Source organism: Sapajus apella, unplaced genomic scaffold (genome assembly GCF_009761245.1).
Source record: "Sapajus apella isolate SASKATOON/1434 unplaced genomic scaffold, GSC_monkey_1.0 scaffold23, whole genome shotgun sequence".
In the NCBI taxonomy this organism is placed as follows: domain Eukaryota; kingdom Metazoa; phylum Chordata; class Mammalia; order Primates; family Cebidae; genus Sapajus; species Sapajus apella.
This window is the reverse complement of record NW_022436963.1, coordinates 4,307,076-4,326,114: the sequence shown is the minus strand read 5'-3', so window position 1 is coordinate 4,326,114 and position 19,039 is coordinate 4,307,076. Positions and strand designations below refer to the sequence as shown.

General features: G+C 56.2%; 1 protein-coding gene and 1 long non-coding RNA gene across 5 annotated transcripts; one reads left to right on the top strand and one right to left on the bottom strand.

Annotated features, from left to right (window-relative positions):
- Window positions 1–3,677: 3,677 nt before the first annotated feature.
- ITIH3 (inter-alpha-trypsin inhibitor heavy chain 3) lies at window positions 3,678–18,113 on the bottom strand. Of its 4 annotated transcripts, none has more exons than XM_032290171.1 (22): window positions 17,474–18,113; window positions 16,752–16,772; window positions 15,733–15,899; window positions 15,537–15,641; window positions 15,117–15,279; window positions 14,449–14,562; window positions 13,345–13,470; window positions 12,957–13,073; window positions 12,521–12,689; window positions 11,496–11,621; window positions 11,014–11,195; window positions 9,708–9,893; window positions 9,421–9,560; window positions 8,360–8,514; window positions 7,649–7,657; window positions 6,621–6,653; window positions 6,325–6,360; window positions 6,057–6,170; window positions 5,359–5,563; window positions 4,562–4,734; window positions 4,259–4,370; window positions 3,678–3,925 (listed from the first exon to the last, which is right to left on the bottom strand). In XM_032290171.1, the coding sequence occupies exons 1-22, from the start codon at window positions 17,564–17,566 to the stop codon at window positions 3,796–3,798; spliced, it is 2,676 nt and encodes an 891-aa protein (XP_032146062.1). In that variant the 5' UTR covers window positions 17,567–18,113; the 3' UTR covers window positions 3,678–3,795. The 4 variants fall into 4 exon arrangements, with proteins under 4 accessions (XP_032146062.1, XP_032146063.1, XP_032146064.1 ...); XM_032290172.1 differs by lacking the exon at window positions 7,649–7,657 and adding an exon at window positions 6,719–6,727; XM_032290173.1 differs by lacking the exon at window positions 7,649–7,657.
- On the top strand, window positions 4,734–8,437 carry LOC116559404. The gene is made up of 2 exons (XR_004272444.1): window positions 4,734–4,910; window positions 5,012–8,437. It is a non-coding gene; the product is annotated as an uncharacterized LOC116559404 (long non-coding RNA).
- Window positions 18,114–19,039: the final 926 nt, after the last annotated feature.

The following is a 19,039-nucleotide window of genomic DNA, read 5'->3' as shown; positions in this document are numbered from 1 at the left end:
CAATTAAGTCGAAGAGTTTGAGACCAGCCTGGGCAACATGACGAAACACCATCTCTACAAAAAAACACAAAAATTAGCTGGCACGGTGGCACACACCTGTAGTCCCAGCTACTTAGGAGACTGAGGTTGGAGAGTTGTTTGAGCCTGGGAGGTCGTGGCTGCAGTGAGCCGTGATCATGCCCCTACATTCCAGCCTGGACAACAGAGCAAGACCTTGTCTCGGAGAAATAAAAAAAAATTACTATTATCCCACCTACTTCTGAAAAAAGGATATGAGCCTGTCGCTTACAAAGCATAAAGAGAATAAAATCAAAATCTATGAGTATAAGGATAAAAGAGCCAAGCCGAAGGAGAGTGAGCTCAGGGACATCAGGGCAGGGGAAGCTGCAGCAGTGATTGAGGACAAGGCTTTGCTGTGAGCTTCCTGGAAGCTAAGGTAAAGCAGAAACAGTTCATTTGCTCGCTAAAACAAAACACCAGATCATCAGGGAAATGTCCTTTCCCAGCTCTTGAGCTAGAAGAGGGTATTTGCTGGATGGATCTTTCTAGAAAGGTCAAAGTACAGGCTGGTGGGAGGGGTCACCAGCAGTAGGCTTGCCCAACATACAAAAACGCTCCTCCCTGCATTGCTGCCTCCCCATTGAGCCTCCTTAGCAGATAGGGGTCTCAGGCAGAGTTGTTTTGTAAAGGCTTTTCTGGGGGGCTCAGGCCAGGGCTGTGTGAGATGAGAGCAGCTCAGGGGGGTTTGCTGTGGGGCTAGCCCTGACATACAGGGATGAGAGGGGAGTGCCCACCCCAAGCTCACCCCTCTGGGACATGACCTCCTGGACTGGCTGCTGAATTTGTGCCACGGCAGGGGCATCACAGTTGATTTTCTGGCCCTGCCGGCACCTGCAGGGCAGGTGTTCTGTGTGAACAGTTGGAAATAGGCCCATGCTCTTCACTGCCATCCAGCAGGTGCTTTCCAGCTTGGGGCAGGCCCTGGGTCGAGTGCTACGGGCACATTGGACACCATGGCAGACACAAGGCCTGTGGTGATAACTGCCACCCAGAAAATAACCGGGTGCTGCGGGAGCCCAGCTGGAGGCATGGAGATGACCGGGAAGCCTGGGGGTGGCAGGGAAGGCTTCCTGGAGGTAATGTTGTGGGGGCTGAGATTTGAAAAATGGAGAGAAGTTAGCCAAGTGGAAAAGGAGGGCAAGGACACCAGGTGGTGGGAACAGCATGCATCCAGGCCGAGAGCCAGGACACTGCCAAGTTCAGGGAAGATGATGGAAGGAGATGCTGTTGGATAGGTGGAAGGGGAGGGGCCCCAGGCCAGCACAGGTGGTGCACACCTCACCACGGAGCACGGCTTCTACCCTGAAAGGGGAGGGAGCGCCAGGTAGGGACAGGAGGGACAGGGTGACGTGAAATGGGGAGAAGGCAGAGTCCACCTTGCTTTTGCCTGCAAGGGTGGCCTCCCTGCCTATGGGTTGAGGGGAGGCGACTCCTGCCTCCCAGCCTGCTCACGTGGCTGCTACCTGGAGCTGTTGTCCTGGAGGCATTTCAGGAGGACCAGAAACCATAACGAGGATGCCTTTTCACATCCGTTGCCTGGCAGGATTCTTCTCCCCATTTCATAGATTGGAAACTGACCTCAGGATGACTGTCTTAAAGCTATGTGGACCCGGGGCAGTGGCTCACACCTATAATCCCAGCACTTTGGGAGGCTGAGGCCAGCAGATGGCTTGAGCCCAGGAGTTCAAGACCAGCCTGAACAACACAGCAAAACCCTGTCTCTGCAAAAAGTACAAAAATTAGCCGGGTGTGATGACACATGCCTGTAGTCCCCGCTACTCCAGAGGCTGAAGTGGGAGGATCACCTGAGCCCAAGAAGTCGAGGCTGCAGTGAGCTGTGATCATACCACTGCACCACTCCAGCCTGGGCAATGGGAGTGAAACCCTATCTCAAGAAAAAAAAATCATAGCTGTATGGCTCCTCAGTCAACCCAGGCTTGAACAGGATGGTGGGACTTGCCCACTATGGAGGGGTCCATTCTCAGGCCTGGGCCCTGGCCCGCTGCCACATTCACCCTGGGGCTATGAGGAGGCCTTCAAGATGGCAGCCATGTCTATGTGGCCCTCTCCCTAGAGCAGCAACAGGCACCGGTCTGCCATTAGCATCCTGTAGCCACCTGGGGGCTCCTCTGATGACACACATTTCCCCCTGGGCCACCCTTCATGGCCTCTAGTCCTCTCTCCAGGGGCCCCTGCACTGGGAGGCAGGACAACCCAAGGCCACATGCCATGCCCCACTAACATTTATGGCTCTCCCCAGTCTGATTCCAGCCTCCTCCAGCCTTATTGTGCCCCATGCTCTGACATCAGGCAAAGCCACTCACTGTGTCCTCCAACAGGGTGCTCCCTGCCCAGCATGCCCTTACCTCCTCCCTGCTCCCAGCCAGAGAGAACAGCAGAGGCAAAGGATGTGGGCAAGAGGGGTTATGTTTGCACAGCCGAGAGCAGCCTGTGTGTCTGGAACCCAGAAGGTAAGGAAAACACCTGGTGTATGCGGGGAAGCTGGAGAGGCCATAGGAAGGACTTTTGTCATGGTTCCAAGAGCAAAGGATGGAAGATATCATTTGTAGGGATTTAGGCAGCGAGTGGTGATCACATCTGCTCTGTGAAAAGCTCTCTATGGGAAGCAGTAGGGGAGGCAGTGAGACTCAGGAAGGGGCAGTTGCAGTTGTCCAGGTGGGAGAGCGTTGTTCAGACTGGAAATCTCTCAGAGCCCTTTCTCCAGGAACCTCTCTCTGACCCTCTGTCCCACCCCAGACTCATTGGGAGGATACATCAAGTGGTCATCTGAGGATCCCAAAGATGCCTGGCTTAGCTGAAGACAAACTTGAGCACTCATGAAAATAGGAGCTGGATTACTCAATTGTGCCCCCAGATCCTGGCCCAGGGTATTGTGCTTATCTGCTGAATTGATGAATGGGTATGTGGGTGGATGGGTGGGTGAACTGATGGGTGGATTGATGGATGGATGGATGGACAGATGGAGAGATGGACAGATGGTAGGATGGATGGGTGGAAGGATGCGTAGTTGGATAATGAATAGGTAACTGAGGGATGAATGGATGAATGGACAGATGGTAGGAGGGATGGATGGAGAGGTTGATGGGTGGATGCATGCATGGTGGAGAGATAGACAGATGAGTGGATGTGTGGGTGAACAGATGGTTGAATGGTGATTGGATGGGTGGGTGAATGGATGGATGGATGGTGAATGGTGGGTAGAGGGATGGATAGATGGAAGGGTGGCTGACATCCCCATTTAGATGTGGGCTGAGTCTGCCCTGGAGTATTATCTACTTCTAAAGATCCTGATTGGAGCTCCTGAGCCAGGACCATTTATTTATCTTATGCCTTTCCTGGATACTGAAATGCATTCATCCCTTCCTGACTTCTCAGAGCCCCTTTCCTTCAGAGTTAGTTCTTTATTTTTCCCCCAAGCTGTCATACATTTCATTCCCTAAAGTTCCAGTCCAACCAACTGTCTCTCAGCCGTGTCAGTTGAGAGGCCTAAGAAAGTTGCCTTCCTGCTAGCCATCCCCTCGTTTGAGCTGCTGTGCGTCCCAACTGCCTGTTCCCTGGAGAAGAGGCTCATGAAGGCATGTAGAGGCTGGCAACTGTCTGGTCTCCACCTTGGGCTTTATTTTCCCAGCCCCTCCCACAGGCCCCTCTCTGTGCCTGTGTTCCAGATGCCACAAAAGCTGGGCCAGCCATCCCAACAGGAGCTGGCGTGTCTACTCAAAACAGGCTGGGGATGACGTAGTCGGTGTGTACACCATCAATCAGCCCTTGCCCGTTGTTATGGACGAACCAGCAGACAACCTTCTTGCCAACGCTGGCATCCTTTCTGTAGTCTTTCTGGGAGCCCCTGGAGAAAGAAGAGAGTTGCTGCAATACACGGGGTGGGTAAGACGGCTGCTAGGCTCGTGGACCTGAGGTCGAAAAAGGGTGGGAAGTTGGCAGTTCTAACAGCCCAGAATTGTTTGGTCAAGAATCAAGTCACATGATTTCTCTTTCTAGGAAGCCAAGTTTGGGCTTTTTCATGATTAGGAAGAGTCTGGTGGGGGGGGCCAAGACCTCAAAGGGAAACAAGAGTACCCCACAAAAGACAAAAGCCCACCAGGCTAATGTGCCTGGGCAGAGAGAACTCCTTCCTCCTCTCGTTGCTGAGCAGGTGAGGGTGTTGGAGAAGTCTCCTCACCTGGTGACAGTCAGCTGATGGTTCTTCACCACCAGTGTGGCATCTGACTTTGTGGGGTCAGAGCCTGGGCGAATGTCAGACACTTTAAAGTCAAAAGGTTGGAAGAATTGCCCTGGAACAAAAATATTCACACTGTCAGTACCTCGCCATTGCTACCGGTCATGTGGCACTGGCCTTTCAGGGTTTATGCAAAGGCTGAATGGGGCGTTGTGAGCTGGGTACAGGGTGGCTAGGAAGGCCTTGTGTATGTCTTTCCCATGCTGCTCTCAGTCCTGAACAGCCTGCAGTCTGAACATTTCATACCCAGCAGCCCATGCGTCTGCGCTGACATCCGGTGACTGTCCACCACGTAGAAGCCTAGAAAGTCACGGTGGACTGGATGTTTCTTCCACACCTGGTGTAGGACGACCACAAAGGTAACCCCATCTCCAAAGGAGACCACCATGTTCTTCTTCTTGTTGATCATCACAGACAGCCTACGAGAGGAGGCCAGAAAGGTGCTGTGGGGCCCAGGAGCTGTGACACTGGGCATCAGACTCAAGGGCATCTTGGTGGAGCCTCCCCTGTACATGGCATCCGAGGGCCCACAGACTCCTGAAACTATCTCAGGGGCATTGGAAAGAGGATGCCTCATGCCCACTGTCTGCCTCCTGTGAGTAGCAATAAGTGGGAAAGAGAGGGCTGGCCTGTGAGTCTGGAGGCCTGCAGTCCAGCCCTGGCTCATCCACTGACTTCCTCCATGACATTGGGCAGGCTCCACACCCTTCCTGAGCCTCAGTGGGAGGCTCTGGGGGATCTGAAAACAGGAGAGCTAGGAAGACGAGCAGCCACAGAAGAGGCAAATGGGGGCCATTATCACCTGACGCCTTCACCCAACCAGCCCAACTGCCCAGCTACCAATTCTGGCTCCGATGGGCCCCTGGGTTTGGTTGGTGGCCACTGTAGTCACCCTCCCCTGTGGCAGGAGACTGGATTCGGGGGCCTCTGATCTTTCCTGTGAGCCCCATGGATCTCCTGTCCTGGGATTTGTTCAAATCCCTCTAGAGCCTCCTTAGACCCTTAGCCTGTAGGCCACCTTGGAGACCTTGTGGGAACCTTACCCATCCTGCATGACTGTGACTGTGTCCAGCCAGCTGAAAGTATTCGGCACGGCCCTGTTCCATAGGGTGATCTTCTCCGTCGTCACCTCCACCTGGATGTCCATCTGAGCATTGGCAATGCCCAGTTTTCCAAAGTAAGTCTTTCTGGTCTTGGAGTCAGGGCTGCCTCTCTTGTCACCAACAATCTGTCCATTAACTGTGAGGCCTGCCAGAGGGATGGGGCAGGGAGAGAGACCAGCGAGAACTTCTGAATCCAGATTGCCTTTAGGGGTGTGCCTTCCCCTTCAACTAGGCTGAGTGAGGGGCAGCAGAGTGGGGGCAACGAGAGAGACCAGGACTTCAGAGCCCAAGCCTGTTCCTTCCTAGACATGCTAGGTTTGGATCACGCTGGGACACTGTGGCTCTGCCTCTTGCCTGAGCCAGGGAGTGTTCTTCAGGGAAAAACTCTCCCCAGACATAGGCTGGGCCCTACCCCAGACCCAGGCAGCTCATTCACTCTAATCACCTCCCAAGAGCACTGGCGTGTGGGGGCTCAGCGAGCCTGTGGACCTGGGCACTCGCCTCCCCCAGGGGTTTCTCTGCATGTGAAGATGATTCCTTACTGGGCAGAGTGAGAACCTGATCCATGTGCCCACTTGGGGGTCCCAAGCCCTCCCAGAAAGAGCCCCTTGGCCCCGGCCCCAGCCCACAAGCCTCACCTGTGACAGGGTCCTGAATAAGGCGCAGCACTGTGCCTGGGTCTTCGTCGATGTTGAAGCAGAGGGTGTCGTCTTTCTCCGGAACTTGGATGATGAAGTGGGGGTCCCCATCCACTGGTGACACATTAGAGAAGGGGCTGGCTCCCGGGGCCTCTCACCATACCTGGAGCCTCCCCCAGCCTCCTGGCCTCTGTGGGCTGGACTCCAAGAGAGGCAGGAGCACATGCCCAGGGTCCTGAGCCTTTCCTGGGAGCAGCTGGGGACTCACCATAGTAGTAGGGGTTTTGAGGAGGCTGGTAGCTGGCTGTGGAGGCAAAGGGAGGAGGAGCTGAGCTAAGCAAGCTCAGGGAGGTGCCCAGCCCGCACCGGAGTTCAGCTCGTGCCCCTTGCCTTCCCTCTCCCTAATGCCATTGCCCTCCCACCCCTCAGTCTCCTCAGGACACATTGTCCATATTGTCCATCTGCCTGTCCTGGAGAGCTGAGTGAGTAGCCACCTCGGAGGGGCACATGGCAGGGGCAGGCTCTGGGCAGAGGACGGAGGAGCAGCGGCCAGCATGTACTCACTCAGGTAGGTCATGGCGGGGCTCACCGGTGTGGCTTAAAAGAAGCCAAAGGGCAGCCATGAGCAGGATCTAGGGGTTCCCTCTCCCCCAGCCCCGTGCCTTCTGCCTGTCTTAGTGCTGCTGCACCCCAGAGGGACCCCAACACTGGCAGATAGAGGTGGAGATGTGACCCCAAAGCTTAGGCTTTAGAAATGGGGCACATCCAGGGAAGTCCTTTATGGGACTAGTGGCAAGGGGAGTGTGGTTCCCATGCTGGGGCAGGGCATTTTAATGTGGCTGAAATACAAGCCGTTAAGTCATCAGCTTCTCTCTCTTGAGTAATGCTCACAGCATACACCTGCCCCACCCCTGAGCTCCCTACCCCCTAGTTGGGATGAGTAAGACTCACCGCTGTCTGTTACTTCCCACACTTGCACACACACACACGTGTACGCACACACACTGGTACATGTCCAAACATGCCCCCCTTATAGATGGAAGTGGGACAGGCCAGGCCAGTAGGGGTTGGGGGGCCCTGCCTAGAGACAGGGAGTCTGTGAGGTTCCAATTTTGTGTGAGAGAGGCGCAGAGGACTGTGATCCCCAGCAATCCCCAGCATAGGCATTGGGGCCAGACTGCCTTGGCCTAAGTGCCAGCTTGGCTGTCTGCTGAGTCTGTGAGCAAATAGACTGAGCAAATTAACCCCCTGTGCCTCAATTTCCCCGATCACAAAAGGACCCTCTTGGAGGATTGCTATGGGATCAATGGAGTATAAGTGGCTGACATGCTAACTGGCTCATTTTTGCAGGTCACAAATACTGTTATACTGATTGTCTCTCCTTGGGCAGGGGAAGCCACCCCCAATTAACTTACAGGGATCCTCAGGCTCAGAGAGGGGCAGAGTCATGATTTGGAAATAGGGCTGGGCCTCAGTCTAGGTGTCCCAACTGTGCCCCTGTGGCTGGGGGTCCTATCTTGCTTGGAAAGGCCTCCTCAATTCTCTCTTGTCTCCTTTCCATAATCCCCACCTGGTAGCTGGCTAAAGCTTACCTTCTGCATATGCAGGTGCAGCGAGGAAGGAAGAGGAGAAATGCATTAGAAGCCAAAGAGCACTGGTGAGCAGGGACGAGCTGGCTGCTTGGCCAAGCAGCCCCAGGTCTTGGGCCTCCCAGCAGCCAGCTGTTCCCCCATTGGGTGTCCCCTGGAACTAGGAGTTCCTGGAAGCCAGAGGCCTGGGCTGGCTGGGCCCAGCAATTTGCCTCCCGTGTCTCCCAATGCCATCCCTCCCCCACCACACACAGACCCTGTGCCCAGTGGCAGTGGGCATTTGGGACCTCCTATTGAGTAGGGCAGTCTGGGGTCTGGTTGAGGGGTCCCAGCCTCCAGCTCTCAGGGACTCTTCCCCTAACAATCTCCAGGCGCCTAGTAGTGTGCTCCAGGCCTGACTTTCATGTTGGAAGTGCTTCTTCTTGTCTAACTAAGCCCCTCCATGCTGTAGCCTCAGCCCTTTTCCTTGAAATGTCCCTGGGCAGTGTGCCCCCTTTACTCACATCCCTTTAGAGGTACAGAGGCTCCTATTCACCCCCCACCCCACTGTCCATGCTGACTGTTTCATGCTCCACCCCGCTTTCCCCAGTCCCCCTTCGGCAGATCTGGGTCTCTCCAGCCCAGCCCACTCCTCCACTGGACACCCAGGGAGGGTGCCCAGCGCAGGGTCCTAGAGGGAGGCCTCCAGGTTGCAGCCTCCATCCCTATCCCCACCTTCCCCAGGCTTGTCAGCGATGGCCGGCTCATCCTCATTGTCCTCAGGCTTGGTCACCACCATGGAGGTCAGTGGAGTCACAAAGTGATACTTGAGGGACAGGTCCAGGGCCTGGGCCGTGAGGTTCTCCTTCTCCTCGCCATGGGCCTTCTTGCTGTGAGGAGGGGCCATTCAGGAGGGCGACACAGAGAGCAGCGCCCTGCTCTCCTCCCCCTTGCGCTGGCTCCAGAACCAGGCCAGGAGTGCTGGACACAGCTGGGGATCTCCGCTCCACTTTCCCCATTGTGGGTCCCCCAGGGTAGAGCCCAGTTGGGCTCAGAGAAGACTGGCTCACAGCTCCCTGGGGCATGTGGACAAGCCCTGTTTCCTTGCTGGGCCTTGGTTTCCCCACCTATAAAACATAGCGGTCGGCCAGGCGTGGTGGCTCATGCCTGTAATCCCAGCTACTCAGGAGGCTGAGGCAGGAGAATCGCTTGAACCCAGGAGGTGGAGCTTGCAGTGAGCCAGGATCGCACCATTGCACTCCAGCCTGGGCGACAGAGGGAGACCCCCCCTCTCAAAAATAAATAAGTAAATTAGCGGCTACGGTAGCCACTCACAATGGTGTCCACATGTGGAGAGCTCAGCCTGTGCCAGGTTGTATACTAGAGGCTTCACAGGCTAATCCCACCCACATGAACACTGACCCTCTCAGTGGGCTCAGCTCTGCCCTGTGGGCGCTGAGGGCTGGGACCCCAGCCTTCTGTTCCACTCAGCTTCACCAGCCCTGGGCCGCGCCTGGTGTGGGGAGCAGGATGCTGAGCCCCCCCGCCCTGAGGCACTCCTAGGCTGCTGGCCACCGGGCTTGCCCGCTTGGGCCTTGGGGACAACAGGATGAGGAGTGGCGGCCTGGGTTCCTTACAGACGGCTCTGCAGACAGATCCTTGGCTGGGCCAAGAAGAGGGCAGGGCCGCTGGGCCTGCGTGCGGGGGTGCCCTTCCTGTGTGTGGCCGGGTCTTCCTCTTGGGCTCTATCGGAGCACAGCTGAGGTGGGCACAGGTGGGGGCTGGGCCCTGCTCACCGCTTCTCCAGCAGCTGCTCGATGGTGAGGTAGGCCCAGAGTCGCTCGATGTAATCCCCGAAGATGTAGTCCCGCTCCTGCAGGGCCTTCTCCATCTCCTTCATGTCCACCTCCTCTGTGAAGGTCAGGTCGTTGGTGGCCTGGGGTGGGGATGGAAGGAGGCAAGGGGCTAGAGGCCTGGGTGGGCCAGGTTCAGGGGCCGTCACTCCTGGACCCTCAAGAGGCCAGAGCTCTGCCACTGCTGATAACCCATCACCAGGACACTTCCAGGCCCCGGCCCCACTCACCCCATGGCCCTTCACATCTGCCTTAAAGCTGTTCATGTCTTCGTCCACCAGGCGCCCGGCCACCACGATCTCAGAGCCATCGTAGAAGTGCTGGTAAGTGTTCTGGGTGAGGTCCAGGATGGCGTTCTCGGGGTAGTCCACCTCCACACCCGTCAGCAGTGGGTTGGCCACCTCCTCATAGAAGCCCTGAAGTTCGGATGGGGCCGGTCATCCCAGGCCCCTGGGCAGGCTCCCACAATGCTGCAGCTGGCCATCTGTGTCCCAGAGCTGGGCTGTCCTGGCTCCTCATGGTCACCCTGCCTGTCCCTGACTGCATCCTTCAGTCTGTGGGGGCCTCACCCACCCCCTGCTCCCAGCTAGACATGAGGAAGACTAGAAAGAAAGGGCAGTTTCAGAAGTGTTTGCCTATTTAAAAAAAGAAATATGAAAGGACAGAGTTCTTGGCACAAAGGAAGTATTTAAGGAATGTATGTTGGAATGAAAGCAGGAAGGAGAGAAGGAAGAAAGGAGAGGCAGATGAGAAGGTGACAGGGACAGGAGTGCAGAGATCCAGAGACAGAGGAGGGAAGGGATGGGGTGGTTGCCCTGCAGAGGTGGAGATGCCGTTACCTGCCTAGAGAAGGAACAGAATTGCCAGATTCAGCAAATACAAAGACAGGACATGCAGCAAACTGAGTGTCAGATAAACAATGAATACTTCTTTAGTACAGGTATGTGTGTGATGGGTTGGATAGTGTGCTCCTAAAGTTCAGCCTTTTTTGAAGATAGGGCCTCCAAAATAAGGTCATTAGTGTTGGCCCTAATCCAATAGGACTGACGTCCTTGTAAAAGGGGAATTGGACACAGACCTACAGAGGGAAGACATGTGCAGACACAGGGAGCAGACAGCCACTGAGAAGCCACGGAGGAAAGGAAAGAGGCCAGAACAGGTCTTCTCTCCTAGCGCTTAGAAGGAACCAACCCGCTGCCACATGCGTCTGGGACGTACTTGTTACAGCAGCCGCAGGACACCAACACAATGTCCTCTGCAATATTCGAGGCATACTTATGCTACAAAAATGCAGTCTTTATCAGAAACTCATATTTAACCACACGTCCTGTGTTTGCTATGATAATCCTACTGAAGAAGCAGGCCGGTTGTGCAGCCCAAGGACAAGATCAGAGTCTTTATTGATGGGTAAGAGATAGGGGAGGATTTTGACCCAAGAGGAAGCTCTTCCTCATAACTAAAACAGTCACCATATGCAGCAGCTGTCTTAGGAGGTAGTGAACGCCTTATGTCAGAAGTGTGCAAGATAAGGCATACCTGCAGCTGCAAGTCGGCATCAGAGTCCTCATAAATGCGCCGGGCAAACCCTTGGTTCTCCAGGGCCATGTTCTCCAGGAAGTTGTAATTCAGATTGTTGCCAAAACCCAGGTTATACAAGGGGAACTTGCCCCCGATGGCATTCCGCACATTCTCTTGAATTTTTTCGGGTCTGCTCTCACCTGTTGGAGAAGGGGGTATTCACATTCCAGCCCCAGCCTCGGGGCCAATCTAGACCAGCTCTATCTGGGGAGACCTGACTCCTGCACGTGCAGAGCTGGTAGAATCACAACCATGAGCCCTTGTGGGGCAGATGGTGGAGAACCCTGGCAGAGGGAGGCAGGACCCTGCCCTCGAGGGGCTCCCAGACCACAGGGAACCCTGGGAAGAGCTGCCCCAGGTTTTCAATGAGCCAGCTACAGAGCCGGGATCAGCAGCCAGACACTCCAGCCCTGGCCCAGAGCTACACCCACGCTCCTCACCAACATTGGCATCCCCGTCGGTCAGCATGATGACGATGGAGGTGCTCCTCTCCGGGACCCTGTGCTCCTCTCGGGCCTTGTTCAGCATACTGATGCCCCTCAGCAGCCCATCGTTGATGTTGGTCACTGGGACACAGACAGACAGCACTGTGGGAAGGTGTCCTCAGGGTGCCCGTGTGCAGAGAGGCTGGAGCACAGGAACTGGGACAGCCAGCCCCACTCATGTGCCCAAAGACTCTATCTGGCAGCCCATGGTGGTACTCAGCAAATAATGAATGAACCAGCACATGAACAAACAACTTGACTGGGCGCGGTGGCTCATGTCTGTAATCCCAGCACTTTGGGAGGCTGAGGCGGGTGGATCACAAGGTCTGGAGTTCAAGACCATCCTGGCCAACATGGTGAAACCCCATCACCATGTTTATACCATTTTTGTATAAAAAAATACAAAAATGGTAGTAAGCACCCGTAGTCCCAGCTACTTGGGAGGCTGAGGCAGAAGAATCACTTGAACCCGGGAGACAGAGGTTGCAGTTAGCTGAGATTGGGCCACTGCACTCCAACCTGGGCTACAGAGTTAGACTCCATCTAAAAAAAAACAAAAACTCACACTTTCAGATGGGGATGAAAGGGTTTCCAGAAGACTAAAAGCGCACTGCAATTGTAAAAGCCCTTTGGCAAAGAGTTGGATGGACTCCCAGCCCCTCTTGCTGGGATGAGGGGAGCAGTGTAGACATTGTGTCATTTTCCATATAATATGGGGCCAAGAAGACGGGTTCTCTGTGGCCTTATCTCGCTGGGGACTTGTGGGATACCAGGATCATGGATTAGAAACAGAAAGAATGAGTTTCTCTGGACCACAGAGAGGACAGCTGGTATCCTGTCTCTAAGCCTGAGGACCATCCACTCCCATCTCTACCCCAGCTCAGATCTGCAGGGTCCCTGCCCTGAGACGGGGATACAGGCTGCTCAGGGACAGAGGGAGGAGCCGCTAGGAGGCGCGTGGGCTCCGCCTCTGCTCTTACTTCCTCGATCATCAATGCTCTTCACAAACGTCTTGGCCTCCTGGAGGTTCTCAGGCGTGGCTTGGACTAAGTGCTCTTTCCATGTGGACACATCTCCACTGAACAGGATGAAATTCAGATAGTCTTCCTCTTTCATGTCTTCCAGGATTCTGAGAAGGGCTTCCTTTGTCTGGTGGAGAGAGAGAGACAAAGAGTTGGGAGAAGCTGCGGCAGAGAGTGACGGCCCTTCTCAGTTCGGCAGGTGATGCAGCCCTGCCATCTGCACCAGCGAGCCCTGCCTGAGGCTTGCCACAGACGAGGGCAGAGGCCGTGAGCCTTCTCTTATCCTGTCCCCTTTCTCCTCATTCACCACAAGTATCAGCTTTTTCCACTTAAAAAAAAGTCTCCTCTACCCCTCACTCCCCCGAGTCCTGGCCATGCCACTGGCGCTGAGCACCTGCTCTAATTTCCGACCAGCCATGGAGCCGCTGACGTCAATCACGAAGGCCACGCTCTTAGGCACCACTGGAAGGCCTTGAGGTGCGAAGAAGTGCACGAAGTAGCCATTGACTATCTGGAGAGAGGAGAGAGGGCCAGGGTCCTTTTAGCAACCACAGTGACTGTTCTTACAGGTAGAAGCCAGACATTTACCAGCCCAAGAAAAAGACACTCCTATCCCACCCTCTAGGGGGTGCTGCACCGGGCTCTGGGCCATCAGCTGTCCCATGTCCTGTAGGAAAACAGCCTTGGGCTGAGGGCCCAGGGTGATGGCACTAGATGCAGCTGCAGCCCCTCCCCCACCAGCCCTGGCCCCACCATGATGGTGAACCGGCCAGTCCAGGTACCTGCACGTTGCCCGGAGATTCTCTGTTCACGTCGTAGGTGATGGTGAAATCTCCGTTGAGGAGGGAGTCTGTACAGGTTGGGCATGAACGCTGTTGGTCTAAGCTGGGCTTGAAGGACACATGGCCCTGAGGGACGGAGATGAAAGACCTTGCTCAGCTCGGCCAGGGCCTGCCCACCCGCAGACCTCAGCCCCAGGGAGCAGAGGGCAGCCTCACAGGGAGGAGCCCTTAGTGGGGCAGAGGCTAGCAAGAGCTGGAGGCCCGGGCAGCCCTGCCTGCCTATGTGCTCTGCAGCTCCCAGGACTGACTCACACTCCGGCCCTTCCAAGTGCCACTCTTCCCCTTGGAGATCAGGGCTCCTGGCAAGGCAGGGGCCTTGTCTGATTCAGCTTCCAGCTCCCTTTTTCTTGGCCTCACACCCCTTAGCCCAGCCTATCTTGGAGCTCAGCACTGAGAAGCCACTTTAGGGAAGGGAGTTTTGCACCATTGAAAGGAATTTCTGGCAGGTGGTCAGAATGTTGGTGCGTGGGTGCCAAGAGGAGGGGAGGGAGAAAGGAGGAGAACGGGGAGGAAGAGGGGCCCTGGGCAGCTCTTGGCCCTGCAGAAGCCAGCAGTCCTCTGAGGGTGTGCCTCTCAGGCCTTGCCCCGGAAGCCCTGGAGACTGGTTTGTTGTTTGTATAAACATTTATTCACCCACTGTCCACCGCCAGTAAGGCCCCTGGAACAGCTGGGGGCCTTGGGGACTGGAACCAACCACCCAGCACCAAGAATGGAGTTCTCTTTAATCTTTCATTCCTCACTGTGGAGTCAGTAGATCTAAATGACTCTGTTGGGCCTCAGCCTCCTGACCTGTAAAACAGGGAAGATATCCATTTCCCAAGGACGAAGGGGACCAGGCTTTGTAAATGGCTTCTCTGGCAGGTCGTTGTCAGTGGCCCCTGCCCTCAGCATCCGCATTCCCAACCCCAGTGGGCGAGGAGGAAGGTGATGGTTGTAGATTGATCCCCCCTACTCCAACTGCTAAGCCCTGGGCTGCAGGCTTGTCCTGCTGGGGTCAGTGTTCCTGTCCCCTGCCCCACCAGGTCTGAGAGGCATCGACACCACCTTTTTCCCCGAGAAGGACTTGGTGAGGGCGCTTCCAAGGAGGTCGTTGGTGATGAATGAGGCCTCTGCGTCCAGCATGCTGATTCCCTGAGGCTCAAAGATGTCTGCCTCGATCTGAAATGGCCAAAGTAAGATGTCACACAGTGCCTGCAGAGGCCAGCTCCCAGAACAAGGCCAATGGGAACAAGATGGGTCTGTGGTGATGCAGGGACCCTCTATGACAGTGCTGAGGGCCAAGTCTGGCGTCTCCCACCAGGAAAGTGACCACAGGGGCTTGGAGAAGAGCATGCTGATGCCGAGGTATTACCACCGCCTACCATATGTGCCTGAAATTCTACCACTGACGCTTTTCCTTTGACTTTCAGCTTTGAGGTTGGAAAAATGCCCATGTGCCCAGTTACAAGCCTTACAGAGACACTTGCTGGTGTTACCCTCGAGGGCCCAGCACCGAATCTGCCTCTGCCAAGTCTGTCCCAGTCCCAGCCTCTTCCCCTCGGCCCCAGATGCTGTGGCCAGAACCACTGTAATTCCTCCAGCCTTCCCAGCCAAGGGTGGGGGATGCAGTGGGGCAGATCTTTTGCGTCTTTGACCCCCATCTGAGTCTGCCCCATGGGCCGGTCCCTGCACCGCGCTGCCGTCCCCCCAGGGCTGCAGGGGCGGTGGATTACCTCGAAGTGTTTGACCAGTTGCTTGGGCTGGATCTTGAGGTACATCTCATACTTGCCCTTGTGCCTCTTCAGCAGTTCCTCGTAGGTCAGCTCAAAGGTGACGTTGCTGCCTGCAGCCACGTTGACCGAGACTGTGAACTTCTCCAGCTTCCTCCCAGAGGCCCTGAACAGGGTGCAAGATGGCAACTCCCTCAAAGACTGCAGGAGCTCACCCTTCCTCCACCCTCGGCCCTAGGCCCAGTCCTTTGGCAAGGGAGGTCCCTGGCCATCCAGAGCCTTGCTTGCCTCAGCCATGACATGGGATAATGGCAAAATTATGGGCACATTTTCTATAACGATAATAATAGCTGTTGTCATTTATAGCCCCGAAGGCCCTGGAATCCCAGACGTTCTCCCCAAGGCCTGGGAGTCTGCGCTCACTTGACCAAGCCGGCAGTCTTGCCCTGGGACACGGCCTTTTCGTACTGCTTCTTGGCAGCTTCCTTCTCCTTGACATTCCCAGGGTAGGTAATGCCATCGATGGTCCTGCAGGGAGAGAGAGTTGGGGGTGGAGAGGATCACACTGGGTCAGACACCCCCACCCCAAGCCCCGAGCCAGCGCCATGGCGGTACCCACAAGGTGAAGTTAGTGATGAAGGCTGTCTTGGGCAGCTCCACATCAAAGGAGACCTCCTTGGCCTTGTCTGCACGGTTGACGGCTCTCGTGGTGACAACATTGTGAGCAAAACGGGAGGTGACCTTGGAGTTGATTATGGTACTGTAGACCTCGACACCATCGGTCACCTTTGGGGAGATGGGTGGGGAATCAGCCAGACGGGGACCCTGGAGAACCAGGTCTGCAACCCAGCCACCTCTCTTGCAAATTCCCTTGCAGGCTCTGAGGCTCCTGCCTGGCACACAACCCTCATCCTCCCGCAGTCTCCCATGTTGGAAGCCTTGGTGGCATCCCCAGTCTCCACGTGCTGGTGGCCACCATTAATCGGATGCTTGTCCTGCCTCCTTGGCTCTGTGCTCTGTTTGCACACCACTGCGGCCAGCGAGAGCTTGCCCTCCCGCACCCAGTCATCCTGCGCTCCAGCCACACCCGGACACTGGCCCTGAAGCACCTGCCCAGGCTCTTCCTGCTCATCCTCCACACCTCACATGCCCTCAGGCTCACAGCCCAGCCCGCCTCCCGGGTCCTTAGGTAATTGCCTAATTCTGTCTCCCAAAGAGGAACTGATTTCCTGTGCCAAGGGAAATCTCCAGACCCCCTCTTTCCAATAGGGGTGATGGACTGCGAGAGGCTCTAGGGAGGTATCCCGGCCCCTCCCGCTAGGGATATTCAGATGCTTCGTGTGTGGCAGAGCCGCTTCACAGAGGCAGGTACCAGCAAGTGCTCAGGAAGTGTCTGTGGAAGGGAGGGATGCCTGTGGGGGGCCCTCTTGGGCTACATCCTGCGAGATTGGAGGGGTCGTGGTTCTGTGGCGCTCTTTCCCAGGAGTCCTGCGCCATTGAGGGCTGCCAGGGCAGGGGACCATAAACTATTTGCTAGCTGTGAGGGGTCTGCTGTTAAGTTCCACGCCTTCAGCAGTTGGGCAACCAACTCCATCCTGCCCTACCCCACTCGGCCCCGCCCCCGGTGAAAGTTCTTACCCCTTCCGGGAGGCTTCGTTTCTGCAAAAACAAAAACAAACAGAGGAATCAGGCCAAGGCCAGCGCCAAGGTCACAGGGCTTGGGAGGCTCTGGGCTGAGACCAGGGGTTCAGTGGCACCCTGCTCCACACACACCTGAGTGCCCCCAAGCATAGGACCCTCCCAGAGCCACCTATCAGAGTAGGAAGAACTCTGAATAGAGGGAGAAACTGAGGTCCAGAGAGGGGCAGGTCTCCAGGTTACCCAGAAGTGCAGGGCAGGGGGAACTCACCCCAGGGCTCTCTTCACACCCCACGTACCCCACCTCATCCTGTCTCCCATTCTGTCTTTTCTTGGTCCCAGGACCCTTTAGGCCTCCTTCCAGAGCACCCTTGCCCCGCCACACCCAACAGGGCTCAATGCAGCGTTTTGTAGAGACCACACTCATCTGAGACTTCGACCTTCATTGCCCCTCAGTGAAGCAAGTTCATGGTGAGTTGCTCTTTTGACAGGTGGGGAAACTGAGGCCCAGAGAGTTTTAAGAGCCTTCCCAGGGGTAGAGAGCAGGTTAGCATAGGCCTCAGCTGGAGCCCAGTATTCCCAGTATCTACACTGCTCCCAGCAGCTCAGCGCTCAGCCCTCTCCCTCCTCTTCACCCCACTCAGAGGCTTGCCCAGCATGGTGCCTTTGCATTCTGCCCGTTCCACACCAAGCCTCAGATGGCAAAGAGGGGGCAGACTCACCCCAAGCAGCCGGAAGGGGCTTCTCGGAAAGCCAGAGGCCGCCAAGCCGGAGAGCAGAGCCAAGATGAGACAGGGCCACCACGCAGATGCCATCGCTGAGCACCTAGGCCTGGCTCACGCTCCTTATATGAGCAAGTCTGGTGTTTTCCAAACAGGGTCAATGACCCGCAGCGGGGGTAGGAGGAGCGGAGGCAGGAAGGGCCTCCGTGAGGCTGGGCATGGGTGGAAAGACGGGTCCCTCGATGTGTCTGTCTGAAGAGGGCCCAGTGGGTCTGGCCAACAGTGTTGGGGCTTCATTCTTGAGGGACCAGGGGACTTGGAGGAGTTCCCTGGAAAAGCAGAAGCTGTGTGCCAACAAATGGGCCCTGGGACTCCCTGGTGTGGGTGATGGGGATGGGGTGTGGAGTTGCATTTGGAGCAAAGGGCGCCTCAGCATTGTTGCCTCCTGTCCCCACCACTGGCACAGCCTCTGTCTGTCCTCCTGGATTCAGTCCCTCCCTTCTCAAGGCAGCCAGGGCATGAAACTAGAGTCACCTGCAGGCTCGGACCTCCACCAGTGGCGCCCCTCACTACCCTTCTATGTTCCCCAGGGCCCCAGGGAAAGGACACACAACGGTCCCTGCAGCCCAGCTCTCCCTGTGATCTGGCCGCAGCTTGCTTTGCTGAGCTTACTGTCTTGCACCGGCACAGCCTCCCCTTCTGCACATGTTACATCTTTCATCTTCCTGCCAGCCCCAGTGCCTCTCCCTGTGGAGCCTTCCCCGCCGACCCCTAGAGGACTATGGGACATCCCTGCTCCAAGCCCCAAGCCCTCTGAGGGCCTGCTTCGTTTACCTTATGTTGAGGTCAGTGTGCTCAGGTCTGCCTGCCCGCTCTGGGCCCAGAGCTCCTGGGGGGCTGGGCCATGTCATATTTCCCTCTGTGTTTCCAGGGCCAGCCAGGGGCTGGGCTGCCCTCAGCCTTTTGGGGAATCATTGCCCTAAAAGTCTGTAGTAAGGCTGGACTCCAGCTTCCAGAATGACAGGAGCTTTAGAGGCAGAACCTGGGCTCTCTCAGTGGGGGCTGGGACCTCCTGAGCCACACCAGGACCCCGCCAGCCTAGCCCCTTCAGGGCAGCTGTTGCATGCCCACCATACCCATGGCTTCTCTGAGCCAAGCTCACCCTGTGACCCTCCCACTGGGCAGCCCACTACTGCATGGAGTAGACAAAGATGGCTGGGTTCAGGACAGCTAATTTATGGGGTATGCAGTGGCCTCAGCTGAGAGCTCTGGTGCTGACTGGGAGATGTGCAGAGAGTTGTTTGGAGCAGCGACACCTAGAAGGCAGCAGGCAGATGCCATGGGGCAGCGGAAGCCCAGAGGGGGGTGTGGTCTAATGGTGGGAAGAGGCAGAAGCCACAGAGCAATGACAGAGAGTTGCCAAATCAGCCAGGTGCTGTGGCACTTGCCTGTAATCCCAGCACTTTGGGAGGCTGAGGCTGGAGGATCACTTGGGCCCAGAAGTTCAAGGCTGCAGTGAGCGCTGTGTTCGTGCCACTGCGCTCCAGCCCAGTTGACAGAGCAAGA

Bases quoted from the DNA above. Each gene is read 5' to 3' on its own strand.
- ITIH3 (XM_032290171.1), bottom strand. From the start codon at position 17,566: ATGGCATCTGCGTGGTGGCCCTGTCTCATCTTGGCTCTGCTCTCCGGC. The intron at 15,900-16,751 runs GTAAGAACTTTC...ATCTCCCCAAAG, and splicing joins AACGAAGCCTCCCGGAAGGG to GTGACCGATGGTGTCGAGGT. The intron at 14,563-15,116 runs GTAATCCACCGC...TGGCCATTTCAG, and splicing joins AACTGGTCAAACACTTCGAG to ATCGAGGCAGACATCTTTGA.